The sequence below is a fragment of the Strigops habroptila genome, chromosome 5 (genome assembly GCF_004027225.2).
Source record: "Strigops habroptila isolate Jane chromosome 5, bStrHab1.2.pri, whole genome shotgun sequence".
Classification (NCBI taxonomy): domain Eukaryota; kingdom Metazoa; phylum Chordata; class Aves; order Psittaciformes; family Psittacidae; genus Strigops; species Strigops habroptila.
In genome coordinates, this window is record NC_044281.2 from 75,945,389 (window position 1) to 75,960,576 (window position 15,188).

The window sequence follows — 15,188 nt, forward strand, 5'->3', positions numbered from 1 at the left end:
GGATACAGTAAGATCTGTTCTAAAATCTTAGAGAACAAGATAACAAGAAACATTTGTTTTAAAGAAAATACTACTGTGTCATTAATTATGGAATTAATAAGACAGGGAAAAGGCAAATTTGTTAGAACTGTGTTTACCGTTTAAAGCAGTGATTTATTCTACAACCTTTAAATTCCAGTTTGGAGCATTTTAATTTGGAATTCAATTTCTACCAAATTTAAGTCATTAAATAGAAATGAATCATTACCTTAAAAAAAAATAAAGGACTGTTAATTTCTGGCGTTAATATACAGAAAAAAATGCAAATTAATAGATGTTACATAATTAACTTCAACATTCATCTCTTGGGAACGGTATATTTGGGGTGTGTTTGTGTGTATATATATACATATGTGCATATATATAAGGAGAGACAGAGACAATATATCTTCCCTGACTAGCAAACAAAAGGACAAAAGGAAACTAATTATAGGATACAATTTTTTTTTTCCCCCAAGGAAAACAAGTAAACTGTTGGTAGACAAACAAAGATTAAAATGGATTATTTAAATCAAAGTTTATTATCAGCCCAGGTAACTTAATTCACTCTGCTTAACACACAAACTGCTGCCCTGTGCAATGACTTGAACACACAGGAACTCAGCAAAGCTACAGTGAGCCAAATGAATTCAAGCATAATAAGCACCCATGGGTGCACCCATTTTGTTTTCATTACTCACATTTTCTTCACTCTTTTGTTTATTCTGTTTCATCTTTCCCTTAAAACCTTTCCCTCTTAAAACCTGACTTAGGGCACTCTTATAATTATGAATGAGTGTTCAGTGAAAACAGAAGACTTTCAGGAAGGGCAAACAAGGTCTTCCATAAACATAAGTATCCAAGAACATTCACAGTATATATTAGTAATGTAAATGTAACTTCAAAAAGAAGTAAGAAAAGATCAAACTATGTAAGTTCATAACTTTCACTTAGAAATAGATAAGCAATGATATAAATGTATATAAAGCACAAAGATAGTGTTCCTCGACTCTTCACATTTTCATTTATATAACATGTTCAAGATATCAGATCAAAATACAGCAAAAACCTACCTTGAAGATGGCAACATGCTTGTAGGCTTGAAGTTTGTCATAAACGGATTAGTCGAATCATAATCAAAACTCTCCTGATGAGTTTCACCGAACGCACTAGGTGATTTCAAGTCAGTAGAACTGTCTGATCCCCCATTGCTCAGTTTATCTGACTTCTTGCTATCTTTCTTTCCAGTCACTCTTTCAAACAGACTAACTTTCTCTTTTTTCTCTTTTTTAATTTCTTTTCTGATGTCGACAGGTTTGGAAAACAGGCTTATGTTTTGATCCCATGTTGCCGGGCTTTCTTCAAACGGGTTCTTCTGTCTTGGCAGTGTAGCAAATTTTTGGGGTAACGAAGCACTCACATTGGTAAATGGGTCATTTTGTGCTTCAAGAGCAGTTTCACCAGCTGTGCTGTCAAGCTGGTTCATTTTAGAAGTGTCAACACTTAATGTCCTTCTATGTGGAGATTTCAGACTCCCTGCAAACAGTTGGTCATTAGTATATTACCAATGAGACACTACAACGTAGCTTATGACATGCAGAGAACCCCTTTTAGCTTAGGTCTAGAAGCTTTGCAATTGATTATAGATAGACACTACAGCAATGTTTTGTTTCCTGTGTGAAAACTAAGCTCTAAAAGAAGACAGCTATGACTAGCATGGCATTCCAGAAAGTGACAGTAGTCTATCGGTGCACAGTAACTTTGAACTATGCAAAGTATTTTCAGTTCTTTGTACAAATCAGGTTTAAAACTTTGGTGATAGTTTTCAACTTTTTAAATAGATTTTTATTTTTCACAAGAAACTATTTTGCCTAGAGTTCCCTCTAGAATGCAATGCTTCACTACAATATACTCTTAAATGAGGACATAAGAAGAAAAATGCTAAATTACTATAATATTATGACCACTTTGTTATCTTTTATGTTCAGAAACAGCAATTATGAGTAACCACCAACTAACGGATAATACTTAACGTTTTGGCCTTGCAATTGCTTCATAAACTAAAGAAACAGACTTCTGAATGCTGTAATAGCAGTGGACTGTAATTATAAAGGTCATGATACTTACCACCTTCATCAACTGAACCAAAAGACTCTAGCTGACGCCTGAAAAGATGAGAGTAGCCAACTGTGCTGGATTTCATTTTTTCTGAGGAGACATGAGATCCTGTTAAATCTGACATTGAATGAGCTGAGGATAGCCGCTGAGGTCCCAACAGGAAAGGTTTTTTTGGTTTTGATTTCATTTGTACTTCACCAGTACATACTCCTACGTTTGCATCAGGTATGTGAGTACTTGGGATGATTGCAGAGGATGTGTCCGAGAACGTCCCATCGTTTTTTCGACCTTTCATTTTGTCTTTTAGTTTAGCAAAAGGGGATTTGGTTTTGTCCTTCATTGACAAATCAAACATACTTGCTGTCATGTTATTCCTTGTAAACTGAATATTGACTTTTATTTCTCCTCTGTCTTTAGTTCTCTTCCCTTGTCTGGACTCCAGATGAAACCACCTTAAAGGAGAAAAAGAGCAAGTTAAGTTCTATTTTCTGGTTAGTTCCTTAACATATCTGGTGAGTATCACTGAAATGATGAAAACCAAATTCCATAGAAAAATTAAAACATTCCTCTACCGGAAAACTTTTTTGTCTATATTTGTTTTTGAAGAAAAAACTTGAATAACTAAGCAAGCACGAAGCTCTTTGCAGAGTTCATCTGCTTTGAGAACCAAAACTAACTCTGATGAAGCTTACTAAATTTCATCAAAGCTAATGGGCTCGCATCTGCTTATGAAGGAGAATTTGCATCTAAAGTTAATTATAAATACAAATACATTTTATTTTGGTATTTAAAAGAACACTTGATATTTTTCAAGTGGCCTTTATTTAGCAGTGATGTATATTACCTACATGCATACTGCATGGCAAACATTTCATCTAGCAACCTTTTCTCCTTTGATTTTGCTTAGGTTTACATGCTAGGAAACATTTTTCCCCTCTGTCCCTTCCTTCTAAACACTGGTTAAGATTCATTTCAACTGTACCAACACTAGCAAAGAAATACCTGAGACCCCCGGACAGACAACTCCCATTTTGGTTCTGCACCTGCAACCCCTACTGATGTTGAGGCAACTCTAATAGCACTGGTGCCAGAACAGGGGGCACATAGGTGTATCTAACAGCCATCCCTTCTTTTGCAGGTCCCCAGTAGGATTAACTTCAGGCTTTGGAAGTATGACAAAACCCCTCACTTCTTGAAAAGAGATCAAAGGTGTGACCATCTGTCTCAAAAAGCCAAGTGTGCTTCTTTGCCAAGTCCAACAAAGGCTTCATGATTATCCCAGCATCTTATTCATTCCCTATTGTGCTCCACTGTCCCATGGAAGCAGAATTAAGGCTCAATCTTCGTTCCACAGCTTCACCTACATGAATGACCAACAATCCCTTCTCCACATCTATCATCAAAAGCCTTTTCCTATTTCAAAAAAGGCACAAGGGCATATTTCAGATCAGCCAGCTCCAAATAAGTGCTCTAAACCCAGTCAGGAGAAATTCATGAACACATACTAACACAGCAGTGCGCTATCATGATGAAGTAACTTTTGAACTGGAGACTAAGAAATGAAATTGCCTATCAGCACAGATGCAAAATTGATTGTGCAGTTACACATACATTATTCAATACTGCCAAATAAAGAAAACAAGGTCAAGAAAGGAGAAAAATAACCCTCAATTTCCTTTCAGATTTCATAAATATTTTTAAAGGTGACAGCTGAAATCGAATTTTCAGGCAGAGATACTATTTTTTGAACTGAGAAAATACTTCTCCAAGTGACCCACCAAAGAAATAACAAAACAATAAAGAGTATTATGACTTTTTTCGTTGCTTTGTGATGTCCAAAAGGTTTTTTATCCCATACTAAACCAGACCGCCTCTGTCCTGCCAGTGGACAACATGAATCCAGACCAGCAGATCCAGAAGTTCAAATTGGTAGGAGGACAATTAAACTTTTAGGAAGAAAGCTTTTCTTCTGCTGTGAGGTAACTTCATTTATGTATTTTAAATTAAATGCAAAACCTGAAATATGTTATGTGTCTGAAGAAGATGGATCGTTTTTCTTTTTAGTTAATAACATTTCACTTCTTTAACTGATTCCAGAAACACTTTAAGTCATCCATAGAGTCGTTACAGAAAATACACACAACAGAACCCAGAGTAAAACTTCTTTGTGATATATACAATACCATAAAAACTGGACGACAAGATAGCCTACTTTCTTTAACACTTTTCTTTGAAAGAAAACATGTTCATATATTCTCTATAAAAATAAAAACAATACACAGCCATAATGAGCAAGCCTGTGCTCAGACAGATCTTGCCTGTGCAGGAAAAAAACCCCAAACCAAAACCCACACTGAAAGTGAGAAAGTCCTCCCCATGATTCCTTAGACAGACATGAAACGTAAGCATAAACAAGGCTTATGAGTGTTTTAAGAGGCTTAATAGGCAGAGAGGAACTCACTGACATTGAAATTTAATGGCTCAGCCTACACTGTCAGAAAACATATTCCCTTTCTCTCTCTTTCTCTCCCCTCACAGGTCCCAAACATTAATACTGTATCTCTGGTAAGACTGATGCATTTTAATATATTTCTACTTAGGAATTACCAAAATTTTAAATTGAGGTATGACACTTACTAACTTGTTTTAGAACAATATAAAGACATAAATTCTTAAGCCTTTGCTGTGCAGAAGAAAGCCTTCTCTTTTAAAACTTAATTTAATTCAATGACTGACATCCTTACCATGAATCAACAACCACTTTGTGCCACTACCAGTACTCACCTGCTAATTTCATACCTCTGCATACTATTTTGACATTCACCAGGTCTGAAGGAGAGAATTCCAGGACACATCTAATACACTGCCTTTGCAGCTTGTACATTTGTTTTCAAAGCAGACTGTGAAGAACATGACACTAAAAGTAAGTTCAGCTGGGGAAACAAAGAAATTCTCCTTATCCTAGAAGATAATAGAATGGCATAAGGGACTGGACCTCTTACCTGCTGGGACCAGGTTCAATGCTACTACTGATTCCAATAGAATTTAATCATAAACTCTTTATTCCAGAAAAATTCCTCTAGACTTCAGTGGAATTTCTATTTGAATAATGAGCGCTGGATCAAATCTTTGTATAAAAGACAGATATTTAATTTTCTTAGGCATTTCAAGGAGGTTTCTTTGTTACCTTGGAGAGTTTATCTTGTTTTAGTTATAATGAAGGCTCCATATGCTTCAGCTCATAACAAGACAATATGAGAAGCAGACTCAAATCATGATTTTCTTCAAATCCAAAGGCAAATAATTACTTTTTTAAAACAGATGAGAGCAAATGCAGGCAATGTATTTGTGTGGAGCTGCACGTGAATGAGCAACCGAGTCTGTAAATGGTTCTTATTAGAATCTGTTTCTACAACACATGGGCGTGAGCAACAAATAAGAAAAACAGCACTGTATATAATAGAAAAAAGAATTGGAAAATGAAGTCCACTGTTTTCAGATAACAACGTTTGGGTCCTAAAATACTGAATTCCTGTCTACCACTGCCAATTTTAAAAAATTGTAATGTATTATAAAAGCCAATAAAACTTGCTATTTTGGTTTTGTTTACAGTACTTTTAGCCACAATAAATGCTCCATTTGTCAGCCTGCCATGAGCTTATTCTATAGAAAGCCTGTACAAAGTAGGAAAATAGCCAATAACATACACGAACAAAACAGGGTGGCTTTTATGAGAGCAGATGCCCTCTTATTTAATAACCAAGTATTACATCCAGTCTTGCAGGCAGTCTTTATTTAAACAGACCTTGTACAAAGTCTGGCAAATTTTCCCAACTTCAAAGGAAGCCCTATTGCCTCCTGAATCACATTCATACTTCTTGCTCTCACCTTCAAATGTTCTGTAGGACAACGTCCTCCATACACCCTCTAATTTCGACTTTTCCCCTATGGTTTCCATCAGAACAACCTTTGCTTCTTTTTCTCATCTGTTCTGAGTGCATTAATGGGCTTTGCCTGTCTTGCACAGGTTCCTGATAATTCTTATTTTGTAAGTAAGTATTACATAAATTGCCACTCTGTATGCTGACAAGTTTTCTGAACATGTGAAAAGAACATCAACATTCAAGGCTGAATAGGGAAAATCCTGCTGACCAGTCAGCCCTGAAAAACTAAACCTCTATCTTGAAGAAACATGGCTATTTTCTAACCAGGACCAAATTATTCCATTTTGGCCATACCTACAATTAGGGGTGGAAAAACCAAACTCCCTTATTTCTAAGAAAGAAAATAACCATCTTCTGAATATTAAAGTAAATTGTGTAGTATTAGCAGTTCTGAACCTTTTACCTTAGTAAAGATAGACAGGAAGAGTGAAGGAGGAAACTGAAAGAAGTTACTATAAATAAGCAAGTTACAAAATTCCGGCCTGCCTATTCCATTTAAATAGCTAGTGATCTACAAGCATATTTTCACCACAATTTCTTCAACTGTTCTTTTCCTCCCTTTTGATTTCATTTTTTTGCCATTAACTTGGTTTTCCAACTCACTTTTGCTTATCTGTACTATTCTCATTGCACTCTTCATCCTGCATTCAAGAAATATTTTGAAACCAGAATCTTGTTCCACTGGTAATAGCAGGAAACTGATGTTGATGTGTCTTATCCTCTGAATCTACCATGCAATTGACAGTTCCACGTCCTAGCCCTCTCTCTTCTTTGAAGAAGCATTACTCAACCCATTCTGCTCACCACATAACAGTGAGCAGGACAGGCTGACAGTATGGGTAAGAAAAATAGTAACAGTATGGGTAAGAAAAACCACTATGTGATTTTAATTATATTTTAATCACATACTTAAAACTTTAACAGCCTCCAAAACCACTGGGATACTTGTCTACCAATTTCAACAGGAATTAGAAGTCTTTTAGCCTGCACATTCCACCTGGGCATGACAAATGACCTTCTAACTCTGTCTTCTTGCCACTACTGAAGATGGAAAGTATTGAAGGAATTTTCCCCACTTATTTTGCTTGCTTCTCAAATATGCCACTCTGACTCTAACAGTAAATATCTATTGAGCTGATCTAACTTTACTTTGCTGAAATCATTAGATTGAACCCAAAAATATTTGTAAAATCCTGATTTTAATTCACATATTACTGAAGGAATTCTGCAAAAAAAGCCACATAATCATCACAGCATCCATAAGGCCTATAACCTCGATTTTACAGGTACAATCAGCATCCTAATATACTACATAGTGATGAGGAGAATTTTCTACACTAGCAGGTACTTCTAAAACCACCCCTATAAATGACCATCAAAATCCCAATGATAGAACATGTCTATCACCTGTCATAGGAAAGAATTACTTTGTCATTTTAGGTTACTACATTCAAGCTAGATACACTGAAGAAACTTGCTTCACAAAATCCCACTAACTTAAATGTCCACAGCTAATGGATAAAAAACAACATCCAAAGCCCAGAATTAACATTTTCATTAGCAGCAAATGAACTTTGAAAAATGCAGAAGTATGTTTTGTGATAAATCATTCAGATACGCCACCAAAAGACTGCCCCAACCAGTCAGTAAGAAGGAAAATTAAGCCAAGGGGCTGAGCACAGACTACATCGTGTACGAGGGGAAATGAAGAAGAAAACAGGTTCTTTACTAAAATAAATTATGACATTTAACAAGATTAATACTATTACTTTCTGGAAGCCAACTGAAATGAGAGGTACAAAGAAGAATTTAAAAATAAATACTACAGAGTGACATTGTAACACCAAAAAACATATGGGAACTGACACATATCACAACACTCTCACTAAGGGGTGAGCTAACATAAACTGGAATCAAAGTAATTAAAGTGATCTTAGTTTACTTATTATTTTGGCTAAAGACTACGTGTGAATACTTTTATTTTAGAAACAAAATAACTGAAAGTATGAGAATTAAGGCCCGTTATTTCAATTGAGTTTGTGTGCAAGCATGTGCGTGCACAGAGAAAATGGAGAAGTATCTCAATCCAGATGGCATTCAGATTCTGACTCAGAATTATGACTTATTCAGAGGATGTGCTTGCGTTTGTTGTCAAAATGTAAATGCTGGGAATATTACTAGATAATTTGGAAATACAGCTATAAACCCATAAGGCTACAACCGGGCGCAACTTTTTGTTCCCTGCCCCAACCATCTTTCTCTTCTATTCCTCACTACTAACTTACTTTCATTTGTTTTTTAAATTTACCAAGTGGTACCAAGAAAGCAACAGCAGAAATCCATATGGATCTTCCACACTGCTCATTATTTCTGTGCCTTTAGTAAACTTCTCAGTTACTACTCTTTCCACTTTTGACTAGAGCAGAATGAATTTTTCTTTTACTTTAACCCCAGCATTTTGATAATTTGTCACAGCCTTCCATTTCCGTTATCATTGAGTTTTATCATCTAAAATGCACTTTTCTGATTTAAAGACTCAAAATTCGTAAATAACATTTATAAAGTCTTACATTCTGTAGAATTATTTTTTAAAAGGCACTATTCATTAACAAGTACTGAGCCCATGACATACTGTTTACTAGTTGTTTGCTTGTTCATAATTGAAGTTGTATTTGAAGCCACTTGTTGCTTTATGGTGCTACAGATGAGAGACAGGACAGAGCAGAGGCAGTCGAAGGGGGGACCTGCCCATGTCTAAGAGGGAGGGTGCCAAGAAGGAATTCACATTAATTTGGAAGAAGTCACACAATTCTCCTATCTTCCAGGAAGCTCAACAGCACTAAAGAGTAAGTGCTTACAAGACAGAGGTATTGATCATGGTCAATGAGTAATTCTTTTTGTTTGTTTGCTTGCTCAGAAGCTGGTTTTGACTATTTATATGATCGATGTAAGCAGAGAAATATCTTAGATAAGGCCAAGATTCCTTCACTGTAATATGCTCGAATAAGTATTTTTTACAGCACTGCTGGGGAAGGGGAGTGTTGAGGGTTTATAGAAAACACGGAGAAGGGGAATTAAGCCACAAATAAAGGATGTCTCCCCCAACAAAGTTCCTGTAAGAAATAACTCTACCATCGCCTGCCCTCCTCACATTTATAACCTTTCATACAAGTGCTGCATCTTAAATCAGCTGAACGCACAATAAAAGTAGCTTTCCAGGAAAGCTAATAATGGAATGGGCAATAAATAGAGCAGAATTAGAAAACAACAAGGACGAAGCAAATGCTGGTGAAATAAGTAAGATCATAGTGAAAAGTTAATGGGCATCTGTTCTTCTATTGCTGTTTATTTAGAACACAAAGGAGCAAAAAAAACCCCAACCCTAAGCACATTCATTAAGAAAAAGTACTGAAAAACACTTGAGTAAATTAAGACAAGTTGGTAAATGAGCATTTTTTATTCCACGATAATTCAAAAATTTGTTTTGATGTTATGCATTGCCAATTCAGCAGCAGCATTAAGGCAACTATGAATAACTGAATTAAAATTATTACCAAAATGTATCTAAACAACACATTGATCATCATTTACATTGAAACTGCAAGAGCAAAAGAGTCATATTTATTCTGCAACAGCAGACAAAAAAAAGTGTTTGTGTATTTCTCAGGATGAATTAAAAACCCCCGCAAGATTTTCCTGTAAAATATTAAAACTATGGCAGAAATCTAAGATAATAAAGCAGTATCGGCCACGCTTTTTGAACTGTTAAAAAAACCAGTAAAATCTCTTAGCATCTGGAGCCTACTTTTCAACTTGAGAAAAGAGTAGAAGCAAAAAGAGCCCGTCCATTTCCAACTACAGCAGAGATGAAGAGACACAAATTTATAAAGCTAATACAGTGTGATGGGCATTTTTGCACCAAGATGGAAAGAAAATGAAATAGGATCCTGCAAATGTGTTGGCTGAAGTCTCTGGAAGAGACCTAGTAAGGGACCATCTGAGCCACATCTGGATCTAGCCGCTCCAGGAATTTTCACTTTTAAGAACTAAAAAAATCATCAGTTTGTAAAAAGAAAAAGGACATTGAGGGATGATAAGTACAAAAACTTCACTATCAAATTATAGTAAATATACTGCTTTGTTTCACTAAGTCTTGTGCCAGAACAAGTTTAACAGAACACAAGACATGCAAATCCTATCACGAGGCCTCTGCTTGAAAACTTTCCTGCAAAGTATTTTCTTTAAGATGTGAGGAGTAACTAAATAAGCTGTACAGAAAAAAAGGATTACTTTTCCCTAACATAATATTTCTGAAGCTTCAGAGAATTTTTAAATTTCTTCCAAATTAGAAAATATTAAATAATATATATATATACACAAAAAGCTGAATGTCTCACACCCCACGGTCTTCCTAGGAATTCAAAATCAGCTGGTAGCCTTCACTTCTCATACCTCCTTACTAAAAAAGCACTAGGGAATTGCTGACAGGGTTCAGCATTGTGCAGAATATTAAATATCTTTTTTGCAATACCCTGGTGACTCTTGAGCCTGTCTCTTACAGCACCATATGTACAGCTGTGTTGGAAAGAGGAAGCTATTAAATATATTAAAAAGTAGAAATATTACCAATAGACACTTCATCAAATAACTGGATCTCATTCATCCCCAAACAAAGCAAGAAATGTTAAGGTTACATCAACATAAGAAAATAACTCTGGATTTAATAACACCACAAGCCTGTTGAACATATTTGAAAGTAAAAACATTGCTTAATAAAACAGATTAGTGTTTCTGAAACAATGAATATAGATTTCAACCATCAGAATGCTTTGGTAACAAAGACATTGGACTTGGGCTTGAAAGGCACTGCGTGTCTCAGTTCCCACACCACAGTCACAGCTAGAAGGTCTTCGGGTCCAAATACATTACCCTGATTTTACTGGCAACACAGGACTAGGAATATTTTGTATCAAAAAGGATTTAATAAAAGGTACAAAAGAAAGAGTGTTTTGTTTGAGACTGCATTTGCAAATCTATTCTTGAAAGTTTGCCCTCCTCCCACATGCACGGACAAATATCACATCCACATCTCCAACTAACGCCTAAAGGAGACAGCAACAGCACACCCGCATTGCACGAAGACAAACACACAGACAAGCAGGAGACCTTTTCCAAAACATCTGAACAGGTAAGGACTGTGAATTATTTTTTCAAAAGAGAGTTTCTAAAAGGAAATTTTCTAAGTTTCTAAGCACCGAAAGCCACCGAAGGAAAAGTGGACTTTCAGAGGCTCCCATCTCATAAGAATCTGAGTGGGCATTAAGTGAGTACGTGCTGCCAAAAATCCCACTAACCGCCCAGCTGCACTTTTACACTTAGAAGACTTTTACAAGTACGGCTGTTCGGCTCTAGAAGCCTAACACCCATCCACTTTTAAGAAGATTTGCAATCTTAAATGCTCAAGTAACTTCTGAAAACAGGACTTAGGCTGTTTGTAAGGATTTCCCCGTAGGCTCCATCTTCCGCAGTGCAGTTCACAGGCAAAGAGCAGCGCACGTTCACATAGTGTGAGCTCCTCTCGCACTTCAGAGAAAGAAATGAGAAAATAAAGAACCCCTACATAGCTTTTATATGAAGAGCCACTTCATACAAAAATGCTGAAGAGATCTGACTGTTTATTTAACTATCACCATGACTGTTAATTACCCCACTCACAATTTTTTGCAGTAATTTTGTAAGACTCCAATACTACTTTTGCTAACATTTGTGCAGATGGTTCCTCAAAGAGAGAAGAGATTTTGTTACTCACAGTAATACATGAATAATTTACATATTTTCCTCCAGCTTCATTCATTCACCTTTTTTTCTGTAGGTGTTTAAACTAAGGCAGTTGCCTACTGACTGGCAAGATAATTACAACTGATGATTAAGGAATATTTAAGATGCATGTCTGAAGAGCACTGAAACTTCTTGAATCAAGTGTAAGTAGAAATTCAGACCCTAAGGCTACAGGCATTCACCATGTATTGCATCAACATAACTGGTTTGTCCTTAAAAAAGATAAGCAATTAAAAAGTATAATACTTCAGCTCATGAACCCGCAAGAGATTCTGCACGGACACGTTCTTTCCTATTATAGGGTTAGCGAACATACTGCTTTGCTAAAAATTTAGTCAATAAAATAAAACCCAACACCAGGGCAAAGACGACCTAACATCAGGGCAAAGACGACCTAACGCCAGGACAAAGACAGCTTTGACTTGTCTTTATTGCTCCTTCAACCTCAGCCACTGCACATAAGGAGGACCAGGTTTTGAGATGTTTTCTGCAGGAACAGCTGCCTGACCAACAAGACCTGGCTGGTGTTGCTGTTCCGTCCACCTCCAACTGCTCAAGACTCTGCTGGAGGTTCAGGCCTCCCCACCACAGTCAGTGACAATGAGTCAGTTTAGTCAAAGTCCAGCATCTCACCATAGGCCCACCATCACTAACAAAAGAAATAGCAGACTTTAACTTAACAGCTGGGATTTGGGCCTTTCTACTCTACTGAAGAGACACTCAAGGAGGAAAGGCACCCGGGGCAGGTACTTTTAACCACTATAAAAAAATGCATCCATGCTCATACGTCATTGCCTACACACTGCTGGCCTGGAGGTCTCCATGGTGCTCTTGGACTACTTCTGTGGGATAAGCATAGCTAAAACAAACACAGATCACACAGCCACAGGCATGCCTGCAGTACCTTTACACCCACAGTTTATTCCCATATATGTTGAAGGATAAATTACATTTGTACCAGCCATCTTCATGCAACCATGTCTTAACTAGAAATTACAGCAATTTTACTCATTTTGTTGAAAAACCCAGAGACTTAGTTATGTTTTAGACATGTTTACAGTTCAGCCTAATAAACTGCTGTGATGCTTAGTATTAAAATGCTGTGATGCTTGTATTTTTTTCTTTTTTGTGTCTTTTTTTTTTTTTTTTGCATTCCAGCGCCAGAATTTGCTGCAAACAGCAGTTTTATTTGACAAAGGCTTACTTAGGTAATGATGGAAGCGACTGCAGCAACAGAAATTTCTCTTCAGCCTTCTCTGTTGAGGCCTGCAGTACAAAACAGCCTGCAGGATTGTGGCCTAGGTCTAATCAGGATCAAGCACCGTGCTGCTGGGGTAAACCATCATTAAGTTACAGTTCATTGACCACTAAAACATAAATATAGAATATTTAAAGACGTTTGGTAGCAGCAAGTGAAGGAAAATATTTTTAAAGAGAACGACACTAGGCTTCGAGGGAGTCCCAAGTCTCATACATGGTTCAAACTGAGGTAGCAGTTGATTGGGGATATGGCCCTGAGCAAAACGAAGAAAAACCTTTAGAAAAACAGACTGTAATGAGTTCATGTCGCACACAGAACTGTCAAAAAACGTTAATGTTATTGACAGTTCTTCCCTGTGCAGGGCAACCACTGTGATTACAGTAAACTCTCTAGAAGAGGTCAGGCCACAATGACATAACTGTATACGTTTGGGGCTCGGAACACCCCATAGAAGAGAGAAACATCACAATTTCATTTCAAAGTATGCTGACATGTATGGCTACTATTTCCCACCCTCCCCAAGTGTAAAAGAATACAAATTATAATGAAAAAACCAACCATCACTTACTCTGTTTTCCGTCTTTGCTTGTCTTCAAATATATCATTCAGACTTATGGACACCTGTCCCAAAAACTTGTCCAGCCCCACAAGCGACCTGTGCATGACAATCAGGTACAGGATGTATTTTTCTGGATTCTCCTGCATGAGTAATCCAGGGAGCTCGAAGGAGGCCTCTTCCTTCCAGACAGGATCCAGGGTCTTCTCAGCCACCGAGGTGGAGTACTTCTCCTTGCCCAGCTGTATGATGGTGTAGGCATCGTTGCTGCCATTTTTACCTTTTGGCTTCAGACCTTTGGCTTGAAGGACCGTAACTTGCACGTGAGTTGGGAACCACTTCTGGGCTTGCTCTGCCAACATCATCTTTGAAGATCGCAGCAGCAATAACAAGCACAAAGTCTCCAAGTCTTCAAGTTGCTGCGTTAAGGGCACTTACGTGTGGCGAGACACCTGTCAGGGGCTCAGCGTGGTCCTTCCTCCAGCGCTCCCGGCCGAGGTTGGCACTCACCGGTCCTCACGTCCCCCCCTCCCCACGCAGCCCTACCTGCGACTCCATGTCCCCCGCGGCACCGACACTACTGCTCTCCTGCCCCCCGCTCCCCTCCCGCTGCCGCCGGCCCGGCTCCCCGCCGCTCCCAGCGCATCCCCCGGGCAGGGCCCTTCCTCCGCCCGGCCCGGCTCGGCCCGTTGCGCCGCGGTCCCCTCAGCGCGGCCCGGCCCGTTGCGGCCTCCGGCGGCCGCTCCCGGCTCGGTGCCTGCGGGCGGCGGGCAGCGCGGGGCTGGGGCTCGCCGCCGCGCTCCCCGCGGGGGTGTCGGGCCGGGCTGCCGCGGCCGTCACGGCGCTGCCCTCCCTCCCGGCCGCCTCAGCCTCTCGCCGCGCTCCCCCCCCGCCGCCGCCGCCCGGCCTGACGGGCCGGCTCCGCCGCTTCCGCCTTCCCCATGCTGCCAGCGGCGGCGGCGGCGGCCTCCGCGGCGGTCAGAGGGCAGAGGGCAGGGTTCGCCCCCTCCCCGCCGCCGCATCCCCTCCCCTTCCCCGCCGTGCGGCGCCCGGTCACCCGGGACAGGCGCTGCCGAGGGCACCGGGCAGCGCGGCGGGCGGGGAGAGGCCGGGGTGCCCCGAGATAACGGGGAGCTGGGCTCTCGGGGCCCTCCCGCCTGAGATCCCCGTCTTGTTAATTAATTCATCGCTATTTTTATTTGTAGAGGGGAGGGAGATCTCTACTGGAGCTGTGGGAAGAAGGGAACTTCCATAAACAGCCATTGTTGTTATTATTAATAATTATATTATCTATTAGGGGCTCAGGGGCAGCTATGGAGCCAGCCACAGGCCTGTACAGCCCCAGAGCAAGCTGTCATTTCATCCCGCTGCCAGGCACATCAGGAGCTTCTTTCTTTTCCACCCCATCACCCGCCACGACAATGCTGTTGGCTTTAAATCGGTGAAAATAACC

At 39.3% G+C, this 15,188-nt stretch overlaps 1 protein-coding gene across 1 annotated transcript in view; it reads right to left on the reverse strand.

The window, feature by feature from the left end:
- The window catches only part of RAB11FIP2 (RAB11 family interacting protein 2), a 34,136-nt gene extending 19,291 nt beyond the window's left edge, over positions 1-14,845 (reverse strand). The window contains exons 1-3 of the mRNA XM_030487361.1: positions 13,748-14,845; positions 2,146-2,588; positions 1,092-1,554 (exon numbers count right to left, since the gene is read on the reverse strand). Of these exons, the coding sequence (XP_030343221.1) occupies positions 1,092-1,554; positions 2,146-2,588; positions 13,748-14,100 (1,259 nt within the window). The 5' untranslated portion in view covers positions 14,101-14,845. The remainder of the gene's footprint in view (positions 1-1,091; positions 1,555-2,145; positions 2,589-13,747) is intronic.
- Between the last annotated feature and the right edge of the window lie 343 nt (positions 14,846-15,188).